Source organism: Mchenga conophoros, linkage group LG4 (assembly GCF_057382185.1).
Source record: "Mchenga conophoros isolate Kocher_MC1m ecotype Shallow Benthic linkage group LG4, M_conophoros_male_GT1.1, whole genome shotgun sequence".
NCBI lineage: Eukaryota > Metazoa > Chordata > Actinopteri > Cichliformes > Cichlidae > Mchenga > Mchenga conophoros.
The window spans coordinates 14,831,174-14,849,884 of NC_140529.1; the positions used below are offsets into that span (position 1 = coordinate 14,831,174).

Here is an 18,711-nt window from a genome sequence, read left to right on the forward strand (position 1 = left end):
CGGACATCTTATATAATACAGAACTAAACTAAGGACTAGTATTTTGTGCAAACAGTTGACTAGTAATTACTCGTTCATGTCAGGTGGGTGGTAATTACTACAAGTCACTGCAGTGAAAGCACAGATGCCCAACAATGATTATTGGCAGTAATTATTAAATTGTATCTTTTGGGCCAATTAATTGAAGTGAAATAATTTGCGATGGCACACTGGTATACTACTATGGCACAGTAGTTGAAAACCACCGGTCTATGGAGCTTGAAAAGAAAAGTGCCTGGACTCATTCTTAAATGTACAAAAGAGTTGTATGATAATAGTTAAAACTTTATTCATTCACAAAAAGGTTTATCCATAAAATAGAGCAACATTTGCATGTTTACATCTGGAAGGGTAAAAACAATAAAAGCCCAAAGAAATCGACAACACTGCTGACTGAAGTGTTAGAAATACAAACAGACACGATTACAATCAATAAGAAAAATGTGTTGTCAGGGTAGCAAAGAAGATATGTGGCACACTATTGTTTACATTCATACAGAGCTCCAATAGGGACACTCGTGGGAAGTCTTCAGTAGCAGGTCAAAGTGCAAACCTTCAGAGGTGGAAAAAGTACCTTTGAGTACCAATCTAAGTAGTACAATAAATAACAGCAGTCTTTCAGTGCAAAACTACACAAACACAGATATCATTGCAAACCTTCAGTGGTCGGTAGCTGTGCTTTAAACCAGCTCTTGAACACGACAACTCACAATCAGATTTTCTAAGCAAAACACTTCAAAGTATCCTGTAGCGCAGCAGCAGGAATATAAAATCTGAAGCACACAATCTGAAGCAAGTTACCATCCTGTACACCTGCATTTCCACAGCATCCAGCTACACAACCTCATGAAGGAACTAACATTTAACAGTTTATGAAAGTAGGGAGGCAGAATGGGACTAACAACAGTAGAAATGCACTAAGAAAATCCTTTGGGAGCTGATGGTTGGGGAGTGGGTTCTCAGGGGTGATCCGATGGGTTCCACGGATCCTTGACTGGATTAAAAACTTGGAAGTTTGGAGGCTGGGTCAACACCTCGGGTTATTTATCATGCTGCTCATGAGTATTTTTTCCATGTAGTCTGTTACAATGAGGGAGCATGCTCAGTCTGCAACAGTGTTTCCCAGCACAACGCTGCTGAGATGAGTGATTCACTTCATCCGTCACTGGTTTAAATGCTGTGGCTAACAATGCAAAATATTTTCCAAGTTAACAAAAATTAAACAGATTTGTTTAGAATATAAGCAAATTGATTTTCATTCTAACTGATCCAGTCCAACTTTATTTGGGGCCATTGACGTGCGTGTGTGTGTGTGTGTGTGTGTGTGTGTGTGTGTGTGTGTGTGTGTAAAACTCTGTAAAAGTGTGTGAAAAACAACTAAACAACCAAAACGATTAAGAATAAAAGACAAGAAAGTCAAGCGTCATCTGTTGCCTCAGCGCAAAAATCTGGTGAATTATTAAATAAAATACAGTTCCTGGAATTATCCTGGAAAAACTATTAATTTGAATCCTTTAGAAGAAAATGCCGTCACTCAGCGTTAACAGAGGGGTGGATGTTTTTTAGAATTATTCAAAAAAGAGATCTTTGGCCCTTGAAGGCGTCCTTCTGGGCTGCCAAACGGATGGTCAACAGCTTCTGAGGCAACATGTGGTCAGTCTATGGGCGTGTGTATGTGGGCACACTATGTCTGGGCAAGCTGCAGCTCCTCCAGCCCATGTTTGCCCAGATGATATCTGGCCAAGTCCTTCCTTGTCACCAGTCCAATCACCTGCAGGAGGTGACAAACCAAAGAAAAAAAAAAAAAAACTAATCAGGACAATCATCATAGCAAAATAAATGTGAAGTATGTGGGGAAATACAACCAAACAAAAATCCTTTACACTGAAACATAAACACACCGTCTTACCCTGTTCACATCATCTGCCACCACCAGGTGTCTCAGTCCCAGGGCTCTGAACAGCTTAAACACACGGGGGAGTGATGTATCCTGCAGACAGAACGATTTGTTAAAGTTTGACTCAGGGCTGCTCAATTAATCGAATTTTAATCGAAATTACGATCTGGGCTTTCAACGATCATTAAAAATGACTGAGCCGATTATTAGCACCTCCCTCGTGCTTTACTCTCGCGCTGCTCCGTGTGGCAAATCGAGCGCACCTCTCGTTTCGAACACGCGTCGCAACAATTAAGAGGACCCGAGGGAAGCTCGGAAAGCTAAGCAGAAGTTATTTGGAGAGGAGAGGATATTTTTGCATCCCAGCCACAAGTGCCTCATCAGAAATAGTCTTCAGCACTGGTGGAAATGTTGTCAAGTGCCTGCGTGCATCCCTGAAGCCTGATCATGTCAATAAGCTGGCGTTTTTGGCTAAAAACCTTTGAGAGGTTGCAGGAACCATGTTTTGTTGAGCCGTTTTGAGATTGTATGGGACTTGGGCCTACTAGTTTTTATTTATTTCTTATAAAAGTTACTACTTTTAGTAAGTTAGTGTCCCTATTTTAAATTTGGTTCAATTTCTTATTTATGTACTTTATCTTTTAGCTATATCTGTTCTTAGTAACTTTGTTCTTATATTCCCTTTTATTGTTGTATAATTAGTGCCCTTAACCTAATGACATATGTGGTACTTTGTTAATAGTCTTTTATTTATTGTCTTAATTTTCCTGTTTTTATTGTAAAGCACTTTGGTGTACCACTGGTCTTTTAAATGTGCTATACAAATAAAGTTGTATTGTACTTTCAATGTTTTATTTTATTTGTGTTCAAGCAGCAACTTTAGTTGACATACCTCAGTGTCAGTTTGATACAATTGTGCATTGTGTGGCTACACAGCTTGCCTTGATGTTTGGTTATTTGTATGCATAAATATTATGCAGTATTTTGAAGTTCACTAAACATAGATGTTTACATTTTTCATTTATTTTTTATATTGCAAACATTTGCACCGTTATCAGTATTTGCACACTATTTTATATTATTTGTTTTGACAATCTTTAAAGCCATTATTCAATACATTGTTATTGTTAAATAAATATCGTCAAATAATCGAGATCTCAATTTCAGTGAAAATAATCGTGATGATCATTTTTGCCATAATCGAGCAGCCCTAGTTTGACTTCATTCAAACAAAACATCAAAAACCATCCTGAAAAGCATTTTAATGAAAGAATGAAAAGAAAACTGTAAACCCACAAATTTAACATTTTGCAGCAGCAGTCTCAACTTACAAGTCTAATCAAATTTGTTGGTGCTTGCACAACTGCAGTTACTGCATCTGTTACCTGTGGTACAGTGTAAGGTGTTGGATTCATAAACTCAGTGAGGTCCATCATGCATTCTCTCTCGTCCTGGGAGACATGGATGCTTTGGATTGGGGGAAAGCGGGGGTAGGCGTCCCTGAAGTCTTTCAGCTGGAGCTTCCTCTGAGACAGCCGGGACCGGGCCAACTCCACAAACACCTGGCAGGAAAGAAGATGGTGCAAACTGGCCTAACTGCAATCAGGTTTTACAGGCTCTCGTATCAGATCTCAGATCAGCTGTTACCTTGTGTTTGAGAAGAACAATCAGCTGAGAGCGCAGGATGAGACCGCAGAGTTTTGCTGGCTGAGTGAAGAGGAAGGTGTTAATAATCTCTTACACTGCAGGGCAACATGTCTCACATTTTTCTCCTGCGTCAACTCCAATCTGCTCTTAAAGTAGCTTATGTACTTTGCTAAAGTGGTGCCAAAAATTGACACAAAGAGACACAAAAACAACGCTTTCCACGGATTTGACTACAAACACCTTAACACGACCTTTTGTTAAGAAACAAAACCAACTACTTAGCAGCGAGCAACCCTTTAACACCTCAAACACAAACTTTCAACAGAAAAACAAACAAACATTCAAACAGTTACCTCATCACTATCCAAAACCTGCACGACAACAGGGAAGCCATTGTGATTTGTTGATGTGTTGCTAAGGACGTCCACGATTGTTCCCACCTTCTCTATCCTGTTGAAGCAGGTGACTGGAGAACTCATCACCTCTCTGGACAGCGAGGAGGACAATGGTGATAAGAAGGTAAACAACAAGAGTGCAAGTACTGATTATAAAATAAAAGAAACAGTGAGAAAAACAAACACAAGTTCATCCATCCATCCTACCTGGCAGTCAGCCAGTGGGAGGTGGCAGGAGCCTCCCAGTGCAGGAAGGGAACACTCTGCAACTTGATGTGAATGTCGTATAAACCCTAAAGCAGGAAAATAAGAGTGGTTAGAGATGCTGTCTGTGCCTTACTTTCCTATCATAAACTGTACACAGTAGATCCAACTGCAATTTCACCAGCAAGGACAACATCCTCAATTCAATCCGCAAGGTTTCTTGAAAGGTTACAGTGGTTGGATTCTACTCTCTAAGCCTGAGACTGAGGTTTTGTGGAAGGCCTCAGTGAGGACTTCCAGGCCGACCAAACCCCCGGGTACAAATGAGTCGTGTAAGAACTGAGAAAAGCGGGGGGAGGGTTGGGCACGAAAATGAGAACAAAAAGCCTACAGTGCAGGAAGCCAATGTATAGGTATGGAACCAGAAGGTAAGTGTCTGAGGCGTGGTCGTGACGTTCAGATAAATCTCCAATTATTCCAGCAGGTTAGGACAAAGTGTCTGCTGTCAGACAAACAAAAACTTTATTTTTTATCTCCTCTCAACAGAAAAGGAAAATATAGGTTTACAAAAGACTAATGTATTAAATGAAATTGAAATTTACGCTAAATGCATTTACTAAGCACTTGCATTCAGATAAAATACAGTAGCATTTATTATGCTGGGATCTGATCACCCTACACTGGACTAACTTCAGCAGTGTGGAGTGAGGAGTAGGTTGTGTCTGTGACTTCACTCACCTCCTGAAAGTAGTCTCCCACTATTTTGGCAATCATGAGAACGAGCATTATGGGAAGGCCGTATGTGACGTTTCCAGTTGCCTCCACCATGATGACAGTCAAACTGAGAGTCATTCTTACAATGCCACCTGCAGAGAGGAGGAAGTATGCAGCACATTGTAGAACAAATTTAAATATTTACAACAATATACATAAAATTACAAAAAAATTTTTTTAAAGTGACAGTTACTCACCTAACTGTGCTGCAGCTCCAATCAAAGCATATTTACCAGGATCAGCCCAAATCTATGAAAATACATGGAGCAAAGTCTTTAACACATGTTAATTGGCATATTAGCTTAATGTAACAATAATCTAGACAAATTAATAAAAATATGCATTTAACATGTTTCAGATAACACCTATTTCCCTATCCCATATTTTTAATAACACAATAATGCTAGCAAGTTTAGTAGGAAGGTTTGTGAAGTAATTAAAAGTTCTCTTTTTTTTTTTAAATAAAGACTATTTTCTTCCACTGCTTTGCTAATACTGTCCATGATACCGGTCATGTTAACTTGTTGGGTCAGCTCCATTAAATTTAGCTAGTTTTCAAAATGGGAACTAAAACAAATGTCACTGTGAGGAGCACCAACCGGGCTAGTGGGAGTGAAAGAGGCAAGCAGTATCCCACACAGCCTCCCCCAAGCTGCTCCTATTAGAAGAGACGGGATGAAGACACCAGCAGACACTGCCAGGCCGTATGTCCAACACGCCAGGAAGAAATAGGTCAGAGTAAACAAACCCAGTGTCATAGGGTTGTAACTTCCTTTAAAACACAAACAAAGAAAGTAATTAGTGAGAGTATAATGGTTTAAACAAAGTCACTACAATAGTGCACCATCTTACCCGGCTGATAGTGGAAGAGACTACGAACGCTTCTCTCAGGAGTGTTAAAAAATGCTGTAGCCATGGAATTATACTCGCCATCTGCACAAAACAACTAAACAGAGACAGAAAAATGATGCATGGCACAAAATACTCAAGAGCCACAAAATGAAGGGCTTAAGACAGAAACAGAAAAACTGCTTATCACGTCTGATTTTATTAGGAATCGGATGCCCACAGTGCCTAAATACAAACATGATGTCACAATTTTGCTACCCAATCAGAAGTGAAAAAAAAAAAATCTATAAAAGCATAAACTATTATAACATTTAAATCTGGTATTGCTTCCATCATCTGAGCTTCTAATCTACAGCTAGTCTCAGTCACAGTGCACTGAACCAAAACTGTTCCCGGACATTCTGTTTTCTAATTAGCAGCAAACATGGGAATGATTGAATATAAAAGAGACATCTGAATGTCTCAACCAATTTTCATGGTAATACATAAATTCTTAAAATGTTGCACTCTATGAGAGAAACATCCTGCATCCCCTTAGATCCCTTTAAAGTACCGTTTTTACGCCATGCTGGTAAACTTTATTGAAATGAAACTTTACTGTGAGGTTAAAAAGTAGGAAGTGCCAAGGATCATTATGAGCAGGGTCCTCTACAAATCTGCACGTGCTGGTCTTAATTTGCTTTGTCACACATTTCACCATCTCCCCGTCCATCTTAAAACTAATCCTGCCCGGCTCTGCTGTAACACTGTGACCCATATTTAGCGTTATTATGCATCATCATCTAAATCGAAAAAAGCAGCGAGAGAGTGTTTTCAGTCAAGTGGAAACGAATGTGGGTGTACCTGCAGTGAGTACTCCTCATTGCGCTCGGGCCCCAGAGGCTGACAGTCGTTGGAAAAATAAATCATGGTGAATGACACTGCTGCGGTCACAGCAGCCACCAACAAGGCCTCCATCACTTGCAAACATGGGCGATGCACATACCTAACACACAGACACATTAAATTTAGACATTTTCATGTACAACGCCACGCCCTAATCTGCTCTGCGCTAAAATGCTGACACATTGCTGATCTCTCAGTTTGGACTTTCCCAAATAAAAAAAGCAGCTCTTAGTCCAATAAAAACAGGTGAGAGGGAAACAAAGCTTCTTTGACTTTGTGTCTCTTCAGGCCATGTGACTGGAAATGTCGAGTGTAATTACTGCTCAGAAATGTGACAGAAATACAGACTTCCTTAGACTCAGACCAGAGGAGTTATTTTTAGAAACAAGACCGTCCAGCCAGGCAAATATTTTATTTTCAAGTTTATCTTTAAAGAAATATTAAAGATAAACTTTGTTTTGTTTTCAGACTGCTTCAATTAAGTCTTTCTTTTTTTGGTTGTTTTTTTAAAAGGATCCATTAGGCTTATTTGGAGGGTTAAGAGTTGCATATCAAAATTTTCCTCATTTATCTTATACTGGGCCTGTGCAGCACCTCAGTGCACTCACAGCCTCGAAACAAGCCATTAAGCAGTTTTAGCTCCTCACCACAAGTCATCTCTCGTCTTACTGGTTACTCTCGCACACAGAAGGAACAGCAGGTAAGTCGGGTTTCTGCGCTTACAGACAGAGCCGTGTGACTGACGTGACCAAATCGGGCATGCCTCCTCTCTCCCTTTCTCTTAATACAGACTTTCCACCGTGGAAAGAGTATAAAAATTGCAGATATGAAATCAAATCCTCAGACCACCTGTTTCCCCATTTCCTGTCAATTAATATTGTAAATAAACTGACACTCATTTATTAAAAATCTGGTGTCATGACAGTTGGATTTAATGTTTTGATTATGATTGAGAATGAATAAGCATTAGCAAACTACACACAGTGTGTATTATATTAAGATCTGAGTACATTTATATCAGCCAGCTCCAGAGCAGGAAGCCAGGAACACTTCTCAGTACGAGTCGTCTCCCACATTAGTCAGCCTCCCGGTGATCGTACCTGTTCTTATACTGAGGCTATTTTTACACATGTCAATCACAAACTTCCGAGAATCCATTTTAAGTCTTCTCTTAAAAAACCTCATCTCGCACCCCACCCAGTCTGTGTCAACCAACAACATTTTCAAGCTCTCCATGTGATGTTTTTGTTGGCACAATGCACACACATGCTCTTCTTTATTCACAACCTTTGCTGAAATATTTCCTTTCTGAGTTAATGACAGTTTGGTTTGCATTTGCTTGAGTCCTATCTAAACTTTACCTGATCCTGAAGATAGTCAGCCAGTAGTTGAGTGAATTAAAGAGCGCTCCCAACAACCCACCTGCACAGGACAGGAACGGAAACAAATTAATGAAATGAATAAACAGGAGCGATAGTGTAAGTGAAATAGAACAGTGGTATTGTCATCAGTCTGAGAAACATTTAGAAGTGACACCCACTGGGTGCAGGACTGATGATCGATTTGCAATATGCAACTCTCAGGAAAATAAGAAGAAAAGAAAAATATTGATCAAAGAAACTGGAAAGGTTGGATGCAAATGAGTGTGACTGATGAGTTGATGCGGAACTGGCAAAGAATTAGACGATGATTCTCATTCCTATTCAGTGTTTGGGGTCTCTGATTATGCAGTGAACTATTCCCGAGCAGCTCATGTTATGTGTTGGGGGGCACTGTGCTTCTAGGGAAGATTAGTGGCAGGAAATGCCACCTCTAGGCATCATTGGTTTTAGGTTGTAGCTGATAGTGTATACCAAAATGGACCACATGAAGAATTGTGCATATTTGTAGAAATTAAAAACAAAACAAAAAAACTTTACCTAAAGCTCCCATACACATGAACAAAGGAATCTCGTAGTAGTAATAGGCCACACTCTGAAAAGAGACAAAAGTCGGTGCTTTTACATTGACCACAAAAATTAATTAACCTCAAAAAGCACACTGTTTATGTTTAATGTAAGTCTCTTACATCACTTTCAAAGCGTCCAAAGTTAATGAGACCTGGATTGGAAAGGTCTCCTGGTTTGCCATGATAGATACTGAGGAAGAAGTTCAGTGTGAAGGTGGAGATCATGGAGGCAAAGAACTGCAGAGGAGGAGGGCAAGCATTTAGGAGATGTAGGAAATACTAAAACTTATCCACTTGTGTTTTAATCAATCTTTTAGCCAACTTTTTAATTTTGTTGTTTAAGCGACAATGACAGTAAAGATATTCAGTTCAATTTATTAGACTTCTGGATGAAATGCTGTTGATTCAACATATTGTGCTCACTAATAGGGGTTAATGCTCATTTCATGACTTACTATCCTCCATGTGAGCATCTGGTTCCAGAAAGAAGCTCCCTCCTCTAGAGAGAACAAAACTCCGCCTGTCGACCACAGAAAGAGAGTTTAGAAACCAGAATAGCATTACATTTTTATATATTCATTTTGTTTGTTTTTTCCTTCAGACTGAAAAAGTGACTTGGAGAAGTGACAAAACACACTTGTGTGCAGACCAAAACAACCACACAGAGACCCTTCGGAGGAGGTAGTGTCAGTTTGTTTATGGTGTGAACATGATCCAAGCCAACTACCAGGTGTATGTTAAAGTTTGAGCTTAAAAATGTCCCGTTGCCCTGTGTGCTTTGTATTCTCAACACAAGAAGGTGCTATAGATGTGCAAACGTCTGTACGGGTTAACAGCTAGCTGTTAAGTAAACATAAATTACTGGTTTTCTCACACAGCACCTTCTTCTTGTATTTAATTTTTATTAACCCTATTATTATTTTATTAACACATCTGGCAAATGAGTGGACTGAACATTCTCATGTGGTTTCCAGTGACACATTTCAGTTCACTTGGATTTTTCTGTGTGAAAACAAACCAAACCACAGGGTTAATCTACAAATTTTTACTCAGCTGATTCGGACCAGAGTAAACAAACTACAGGTGTGATAACACCCTTAAACTAATCCAGAGTTAGCAAGCGTGATCACAGCAGCACTCTTCACACGATAACCTGATCAACATGCACAAGGCAGCTTTATAATCACAGCAGGCAGTTATCAACAGACTAATAAGAGTATGTCAGAGGGTTTCTGTAGATCCCAGTGCATCAAATTTAAGACTTCTAAAGATCTTATTATGCAAACTATTATTTTTTGTTTGCTTTTAGTGTGGGCATATATAATCATACTGTTGTAGAGCTTAAAGCAGCTAAACTTCACACACAGCAAAAGCAGATTATGTGTTTTTACCAACTGGTGCCCCAAAAGCAGCAGAAACTCCAGCAGCAGCTCCAGCAGAAACAAAGTCCCTCTTTTCTGTGTCTCTCCGGAAGTATTCAAACATCTACACAAACACACATATATTTCATATTATTAACCACTCCTATTGTCAAACACACACAAACTTAGTATATTATGATATATGGAGTTTGTCACAATGTCAATCGATGTGACACACTAAATATATACTGTGACCCACAAGCATGTTAGTGTTCAGGATCTCAACACACGCTTACCTTGAAGTCCCGTTTTAAGGAGGTGCTTCTGCCCTGTGAGACTCCCGCAGCTACAACACCACCAGAGTGAATCATGGGACCTTCCTGACGATCGTGGGCAAACAAGAGGACAGCTTTAAAAGCTTTTTTAAAAATGTGTTTCAAATGTGTTTAGAACACAGTTTGAGTGTATGTTTACAAAAAGATGAAGGATTTTAATATAGTTTACCTTTCCAACAGCAAGACCGCCAGCTACTGAACATATAACGCCAATCACTTTCACCACCAGCGTCTACAAAGAACAACGGGACATAAAGATGTAAAGGTGGATCTAGTGTAGCCATTATTCTAAGTTACTGGTATTTTACGTGGCCGTACCTTGAGCCGTACCACCCTGGGAATCTTGACTCCATTTAGGTAACATTTTATCTGAGGAATACCACTTCCAGCTGCTATTGGCTACAAGAGAAAGAACAGGAAAAGATACATGTGAAGACTCGTGGTACACACAGTGCCTCATCACATGCTAGTAAACCGCACTGTCACAAAAACAGAAACACATTTAGCTTAAATTATCAGTATTTCAAAGAAGGACTCAGACATTGACAGACGTGCTATTACTAACCAAAAATCTTCACTTCCACAACGATTTGAATAGTTTGTAGCTAAGGAATATGTAATAGAGCAACAAAAAAGGGGAAAAAAAGCAAAAGCTTTTATGTCACACTTCTCCAAAACCCATTCTTGCACTTGAGGAATGTTATTATTAAAACACACACAAATGGGGAAGAAGTGGTTCCAATTCAAAATTTAGGCTAATCATAAAAGGTCAAGAATATTTTTGCTTTCTGTCTTACCTCAAAAAACGCAACCATGATGCCCCCCACCAGGACAAAGGCACAGTTGAGAACGGCCCAGAGGATGAGAGAAATAGACAGCCCACCCACCTCTGTAAACTTTTCAATGTCTGTGAAGGCTCAGAGTCAAGGAAGTGTCCTTTTTTTCCTGAAATCACTTGAGTGATTTGGAGAAAAATTAAAGTTCCTTAAGCCTTGCATATTTACGTGGTACTAAAAAATAGGACTAAAAAGCTGTACACGTCTAAAGGATACTCTCTTTAATAACTTGATATTTGTACCCAGCCAGTTTCTCCACCATAATGTCTATAAAACAGGCGATGAGACCCGTTAGAATGCCAATCAGACCGCAGATTACCCAACGACTGATCTCCAGACAGCGGAAACCCTAAAAACACAAGATGAGAAGACAAGAAGTGATGCAGGATAAAGCAGCCAGACACAAGACTCGAGACAGAAAGAAAATAATGGAGTTCATACAGAGCCCAGGCAAACTACCATTTCTGCAAAAGATTCCTGCACCACTCACCATGGGACTCATTCTTCTCTCCTCTTCAAGAAAGAGCTGGTTTTCAATGTTGTCATAATCCAGACTCTACAATGAAACAGACAGATGAATACATTTCATTTAATCAAATACATCTGTAAAAAAAAACAACACCCACACAAAAGCTCTTCCTGCTAGGTTCAATTGTATAATCTATTTAAAGAAAGTGACATCCAAAAATCTGACCAATTTTTGTGTGCATTTTTTAGATGTATATACAAAATTTCAAAGACAATACAAAGCATATCTCCTGAAGTACTGACAGTTCCACTTTGCTTAAGAACATTACAAACAGTTGCATCTTTATAGCTGGCTCAGTCTTTAGTTTCTTCCTTAAGATGGCAAAAAAGGACATTTTCACTTCTTGTGAAAACATCAAAGTAACCAAGTGTAATCCAGCTTATTCAAGACTTATCAGAAACACAGGATTCTGATTGGTTAACAGCAGTTTTACCTCATATTTAAGTGACAGCAGCTTCTCGTTGTGTGGGATCTCTTTCGGTCGGCCCCTAATAGGGTCCTGCAGGGGGCGAGGAAAAAAAAGCATTAACGCATCACCTCTGACCTCAGTTATGTGGCTGGAAACTATTTTACTGCCATTAAAACATTTTACATACAGCAGCAGGGAGTGGAACAATGAATCACAAGCATCAGATGCATTTTTTCTTACTCAGAAGAAAATTAGGGGACAGGTTTGACAATCAAAAGTTTTCTTAACAACTCAATCCCAGCCAGTTTCTCCAGAAAGTCTACATCATAGCTGTAACCACAAACCCCTCTGAAACACTACAGTGTAACCTACGCCATAACCACACATGTACTTCTCTAGAAATGAAGCTACAATAATAATTGTAGCATCAATCATAATCTTAGCATCAATACAAGGAATCACAGATGACAGTAAATTCCTGGTGGATGAATTGCTGATGAATTGTAAAACGCGCAATGGCAGTGCCTTTGTTTTCATATGCACATGGCGGAAAAAGCGTGCCGGCGACAGAGAGTGAGAAGGGCGAAAGCGGATTGTTGAATGAAACGGATGAACCAGAATTGCTTTATAAAAATGCTGCAATTTCAGTGGTGATGAACTGGTTTAGCTTTCGTCCATCAGATACACAACAAAGCACTAATTTTGGTAGAGCATGCTAGCGGACCTTCGTTATTACCGCGTTTTTTGGAAAATACGGCACACTTAAAATCAATTCTTCGATTTTTCTGAAAATCGACAGTGCCCCTTATAATCCCGTGTGCCTTATGTATGAATTCTGGTTGTGTTTACTGACCTCGAAATGATTTTATGTACACGGCGCTCAAAAATCTGTCAAATGTTTTAGTACGACTTTGCTAAGCTACAAACCCGCACCGCTTGATGGATTGTCGGAGCATTACGGCTATCGTAGGCAGGAGCCTCGCGGAGTGATACGTACTGTGCTTCAGCATAGTATTACAGTATTGTGTGTGTATAACCTCTTTTTAAGTTTTGTGGATATTATACACGGTTATGCTGAGGATATGTCGGCCAATTTCCACTGGAAATGCCTTTGGAAATGCCATCAGGCAGCCTTCACACCTCCAATGGCCCCAACAATAGAGGCACTTTGGACACTAATTCCCCCACCTCTCCCCCCTCCATAGAGCCATCACCACCTTCAAACTGTTCACCTACAACACCCCCCTCCTCACCCCACACAAAAGAGGATTTCACACCACCTCCTCCCACCACAACTCTTCATATTCATGAAGCAGATGTGAGGAAGCAGTTTAAGAGTCTGAATGCTCGAAAAGCTCCCGGCCCAGACGGTGTGTCTCCTGCCACCCTCAGACACTGCAAACGAGCTGGCCCCAGTGTTTTCTGGCATTTTCAACTCCTCACTGCAGGCATGTCATGTGCCTGCCTGCTTCAAGTCCTCTACCATAATCCCTGTCCCCAAGAAACCTAGGATCACTGGACTAAATGACTACAGACCCGTGGCTCTGACATCTGTGGTCATGAAGTCATTTGAGCGCCTAGTTCTCTCCCATCTCAAGACCCTCACGGCCCCCCTCCTGGACCCCCTGCAGTTTGCATATAGAGCCAACAGGTCTGTAGACGACGCCATCAACATGGCCCTACACTTCATCCTGCAGCATCTGGACGCCCCAGGAACCTACGCCAGGATCCTGTTTGTGGACTTCAGCTCTGCCTTCAACACCATCCTTCCAGACCATCTCCGAGGCAAGCTTTCCCAGATGAATGTGCCTGATCCCATCTGCCGGTGGATCACTGACTTCCTGACGGACAGGAAGCAGCATGTGAGGCTGGGAAAGAATGTCTCGGACTCTCGGACCATCAGCACCGGCTCCCCTCAGGGCTGTGTTCTTTCTCCTCTGCTCTTCTCCCTGTACACCAACTGCTGCACCTCCACCCACCAGTCTGTCAAGCTAATCAAGTTTGCAGATGACACCACCGTTATTGGGCTCATCTCGGACGGGGATGAGTCCGCCTACAGGAGGGAGGTTGAACGTCTGGTGTCCTGGTGCAGCCACAACAACCTGGTGCTGAATGCCCAGAAGACAGTGGAGATTATTGTGGACTTCAGGAAGCACACAGCCCCACTCCCCCCCATCATCCTGACTGACACCCCCATCACCTCTGTGGACTCATTCCGCTTCCTGGGTACCACCATCACCCAGGACCTGAAGTGGGAGCCCACCATCACCTCCGTCATCAAGAAAGCCCAGCAGAGGATGTACTTCCTGAGGCAGCTGAAGAAATTCAACCTGCCAACACGGACGATGATGCAATTCTACACTGCAATCATCGAGTCCATCCTCACCTCCTCCATCACCGTGTGGTACGCTGGAGCCACTATCAGGGACAAACAGAGACTGCAGTGTGTTGTGCGCTCTGCTGAGAAGGTGATTGGCTGCAGACTCCCATCTCTGCAGGACCTGTACACCTCCAGGACACTGGGGCGTGCAGCTCGGATCTCAGCTGACCCTTCTCACCCTGGACACAGTCTGTTTGACCTGCTCCCCTCAGGCAGGAGGCTCCGGTCCATTCGCACCAGAACCTCTCGCCATAAGAACAGTTTCTTCCCCTCTGCTGTTGGACACATGAACAATAAACGTACGACTGTTCCCACCCCTAACACATGACCCTACGCTGTGTTCACTGCATCATTCCATGTTTGGCACTGATCACCACCTGCACTCATGTATATATCTTTCTACGTAGCACTTTTAATTCTTATTCTTACTTTTATTTTTTCATGTCTATTTAAGTGCAATTTATGACAGTATGTTTGCACTGAAGCACCGCAGCAATTTCCTAATGTTGTAAACCTGCTCAACATTTGGCAATAAAACCCTTTCTGATTCTGATTCTTTTGGTTAAACTTTCAGCAAGGAATTTGCATTTGCACTGTTAAATTTTTATATAACTTTAATGCACATAAAAAACAGCTGCTCATTTAATTTGAAAATACCTTGATTTTTTTTTTTTGCACAAATAAAGTTGTGGAGTTGTAAAGTATCTTGTCTAGTGTCAATTATATCGTCAGTTATATCGTTATCACAAATTTTCAAATCTATATCGAGATAAATATTTTTGGTCATATCGCCATGCTCTAACCTGGATGATTGAGAACCTACACAGATGGGGTTTTTTTGGATATTCAGTGACCTCCACTGTCACTCCCTTCCCTATTCCAGCCCACTTGTTAGCTAATCAAACTCAGCAAATGCATACATCATCCGCTTCCCGCAGCGAGACGACAGGATCTTGTGAGGCTACACAAGAGCACATCTGCGATGTGTGAAAACCCCTCTCCCTGTCCAAATATAAACACCTAGGCAGACGGACACATTTGCAGCACCATAAATTACGCTTTAGCTTGCCATCCATCTGTGCAGCATGCAACTAAGTAAAGAAATTACTTTCACAGAGCCACAAACAAGCTGGAAATAACATTTTGTTTATCATACTCAAGCAAATCACAAGCCTGAAATCATATTCCAGCCAGTCAGCCAATGAAAACATAACTGAATCAGATGGTTTGTGTGAAGAAGCAGAACAGATGGGACATCCTGTCGTGCTAACAGAGGCTCAAGTATCAGTATGTGGTCCTGTGTGTCAGAGTGTATGTATGAGGATTTCTTGTCCTGGTTTAAGTATCCTAAGCCTGCAAAGAAGTAGTTAAGTAAAATGTAATGAATGAATGTAATGAACATATATTCAAATGCATGGACTTGATCAATTTGCTATTTGCAGTGCCTCACAGTGGAAACCAGCAGACAGTTTCCAATCACGTGCCCCTAGTGAGTCAAGCATCACTGGACTATTCTGGCTGGTGAGCGACTAATTTCTGTGTAGGTTTTCCCAAATCATTCAGAGGGAAGCAGCTCCGTCTCAACCTTCAACTTTATCTCAGTCAAGGCATTGGCACAGTAAACAAATATGAGCATGTGGCTGAATTGCATTAGTCACAACTGCAGTGATTTGCTGGGGAATGCTGGGAAAGATTATCGTGGTCTAAGAGGCTAAAACAAGAACTGCTAATAAAGGGAAATAGAAGAGAAAAAGACAAGGAGAGGGAGGAGATGTTGGGAGCTCAAACTTTACCTCTTCTGATGTTATATCATCTTCCAAATCCACCGTGCTGAATCTGCCTATCCGAAATACACTGCCTGATCCGGACAGCTAAAGACATCACAGACAACAACATAAATATATGAGTATGGCCATGTGTAGGACTTTTCAGGATGATATGTTACATTGTTAACTGCTGGTATCCATTTAAGAAACTAACACAAGAGTCTTCTCCCCTCTCCTTGGAGACTAAAGTCTATTTTTGGACATCTTTTGATGTTGGACTCACATGAAATTATACATGTCGGGTAAGATTTTTAAGAGTAAGAAGCTCTCTATTGCTCCCTTTATTGAAGAAATATTCGACTTCAAAACAAACAAAAAATCTACAACAGAAAATGCACACAAAAAGCATGTTCTTTTCCATACCTGTACATTTTCTGATGCAAATGAGAAAACATCCATTTTTGGATGCGCATATTTGGAAGGGGATTAACGTGAGACTCTACTTTCATGTTGGCTAATGCCACACAGGCAGAAACGGTAACAGTAAAAAAGGAAGTTGGATTTTCCAGAATATTTCAGTATTACTCTGACAGGCAGACGTCTGCAGGTCTTGTAACTGGATCGTGCTGGGATAATCACACTTCCCAAAGCAGTCACATTACAGTTTACCTGTAGCCCAGGTAATCCAATTTGTCCCAGGATGTTTTCCAGCGTCAAACAGGTTAGGAAATAATGGAAGTAACAGCGAATGACTAGCAATAATCTGATTATTTTCCAGGAGGACTGAAACAAATTATGAGCATCATGTACTTAATTTGAATAGGCCTAATTCTATTACTTTCGCCCTCTAAACCCAGTCACAAACAAAACTTGTGGTTGCATTTACCATCCAGAATTGCAAACCAAAACACACTCTGCATGTTTGGTGGTTTTCTCTTGTTTTGATGTGTACTCGCCGTCTTCGTGAATTCTTGCACACTTCCATCCTCAATTCATTTGACTTTATGCTCAAATGCACTCTGGGTCAAGTCATGTTGCTGCTATATGAGTAACAGTCACCAGACATCAACAACACCTCAGTAAAAACTGTGTGCGCGGCCGTGCATTAAAATGATTAAAAGCATTCATAGCCCATGCAGTATTTATAAACATGAGTCAACATAAGCCTAGGATAGCTAATAAAACATGACACAGCATCTTCTTTGGGAAGCAGCGGAGGTAATAGCTGTTAAGGTAAATTAGCCACCATGCTAACCTGTCTGGAAGGTTTCGGTATCTCAGAGCCGTTGAGTAACGGTGTCCCCTCCCCGGTCAAACCGGAGTCGTCGCCCCGGCTGGACCACGACACTTTCTTGGTGATGTTAGCCATGGTGGCTCCCCGCTAATACGCCGAGCTGTCAATAGTTCGCTTCATTAACTTCAGCCGTCGTTGCCTAACAACTATTATTCTCTCTCAACTCCCCATGATCATTTCTGCAACTCGTGACGCTTTGTAAGGTTCGCGTGCAGGGTCAAAAACAATCCTGGGGCGCGTTGGCTGCTGGGATTTGACGTTTTTCAGTATTTCAGACTCCAGAAAGTTATGGCAAAAAATTATATTATATTATATTATATTATATTATATTATAAACAATAATTAGGTGACTAAAGACTGTATACCTGGCTGAGGATCTGGCTGAGGATCTTACGTGGTCAGTACACACAAACAAAACAGTGAAGAAGGCGCAGCAGCGCCTCTTCTTTCTCAGGAGACTGAAAAGATTCGGCATGAGCCCCCGCATCCTCAGGACCTTCTATCACTGTGCCATTGAGAGCATCCTCACTGGATGCATCACCACCTGGTATGGCAACAGCACCGCCTACAACTGCAAAGCTCTCCAGCGAGTAGTGCGGTGCTCTGAACGGATAATTGGAGGTGAGCTTCCCTCCCTCCAAGACATCTACAGGAAGCGGTGCCTGAGGAAAGCGGGGAGGATCATCAAGGACTCCAGTCACCCCAGCCATAAACTGTTCAGACTGCTTCCATCAGGAAGGAGGTTCTGCAGCATCTGGTCCCGTACCAGCAGACTGAGAGACAGCTTTTTCCATCAGGCCATCAGACTGCTGAACACGTCATAGACACCTCAGCTTCACTACTGGAACTTCAACATTATGCACTCCACACTGTATATAAATGCCACTTGTTTTGCACATATTCAACTCTGTATATTTTATATATTTTATTATTATTATTATTATTTTATTTTATTTTTTTTACTATTTAATTTGTAAAAATGTGTATACATACACACACACACACACACACACACACACACACACACACACACACACACACACACACACACACACACACGTAGGAAAATATTTAGTATACACATCCAGAAATGCATATACTATTATATATTGTACATATATTTATTAGTTTCAGGTTGGCCATTCTTGTATTTTGCTTGTTTG

General features: G+C 41.1%; 1 protein-coding gene across 2 annotated transcripts; it reads right to left on the reverse strand.

Moving 5' to 3' along the window:
* Nucleotides 1-311: 311 nt before the first annotated feature.
* On the reverse strand, nt 312-17,756 carry clcn7 (Cl-/H+ antiporter 7). Of its 2 annotated transcripts, XM_085270602.1 has the most exons (25): nt 17,510-17,756; nt 16,282-16,359; nt 12,133-12,198; nt 11,661-11,726; nt 11,387-11,519; nt 11,132-11,241; nt 10,653-10,733; nt 10,504-10,566; nt 10,296-10,379; nt 10,030-10,123; nt 9,094-9,158; nt 8,759-8,875; nt 8,610-8,664; nt 8,052-8,112; nt 6,649-6,790; nt 5,809-5,902; nt 5,556-5,728; nt 5,154-5,205; nt 4,921-5,048; nt 4,186-4,271; nt 3,937-4,069; nt 3,584-3,643; nt 3,322-3,498; nt 1,949-2,029; nt 312-1,810 (listed from the first exon to the last, which is right to left on the reverse strand). In XM_085270602.1, exons 1-25 carry the CDS (start codon nt 17,621-17,623, stop codon nt 1,724-1,726), a joined length of 2,400 nt encoding a protein of 799 aa, XP_085126728.1. In that variant the 5' UTR covers nt 17,624-17,756; the 3' UTR covers nt 312-1,723. The 2 variants fall into 2 exon arrangements, with proteins under 2 accessions (XP_085126728.1, XP_085126729.1); XM_085270603.1 differs by lacking the exon at nt 16,282-16,359.
* Nucleotides 17,757-18,711: the final 955 nt, after the last annotated feature.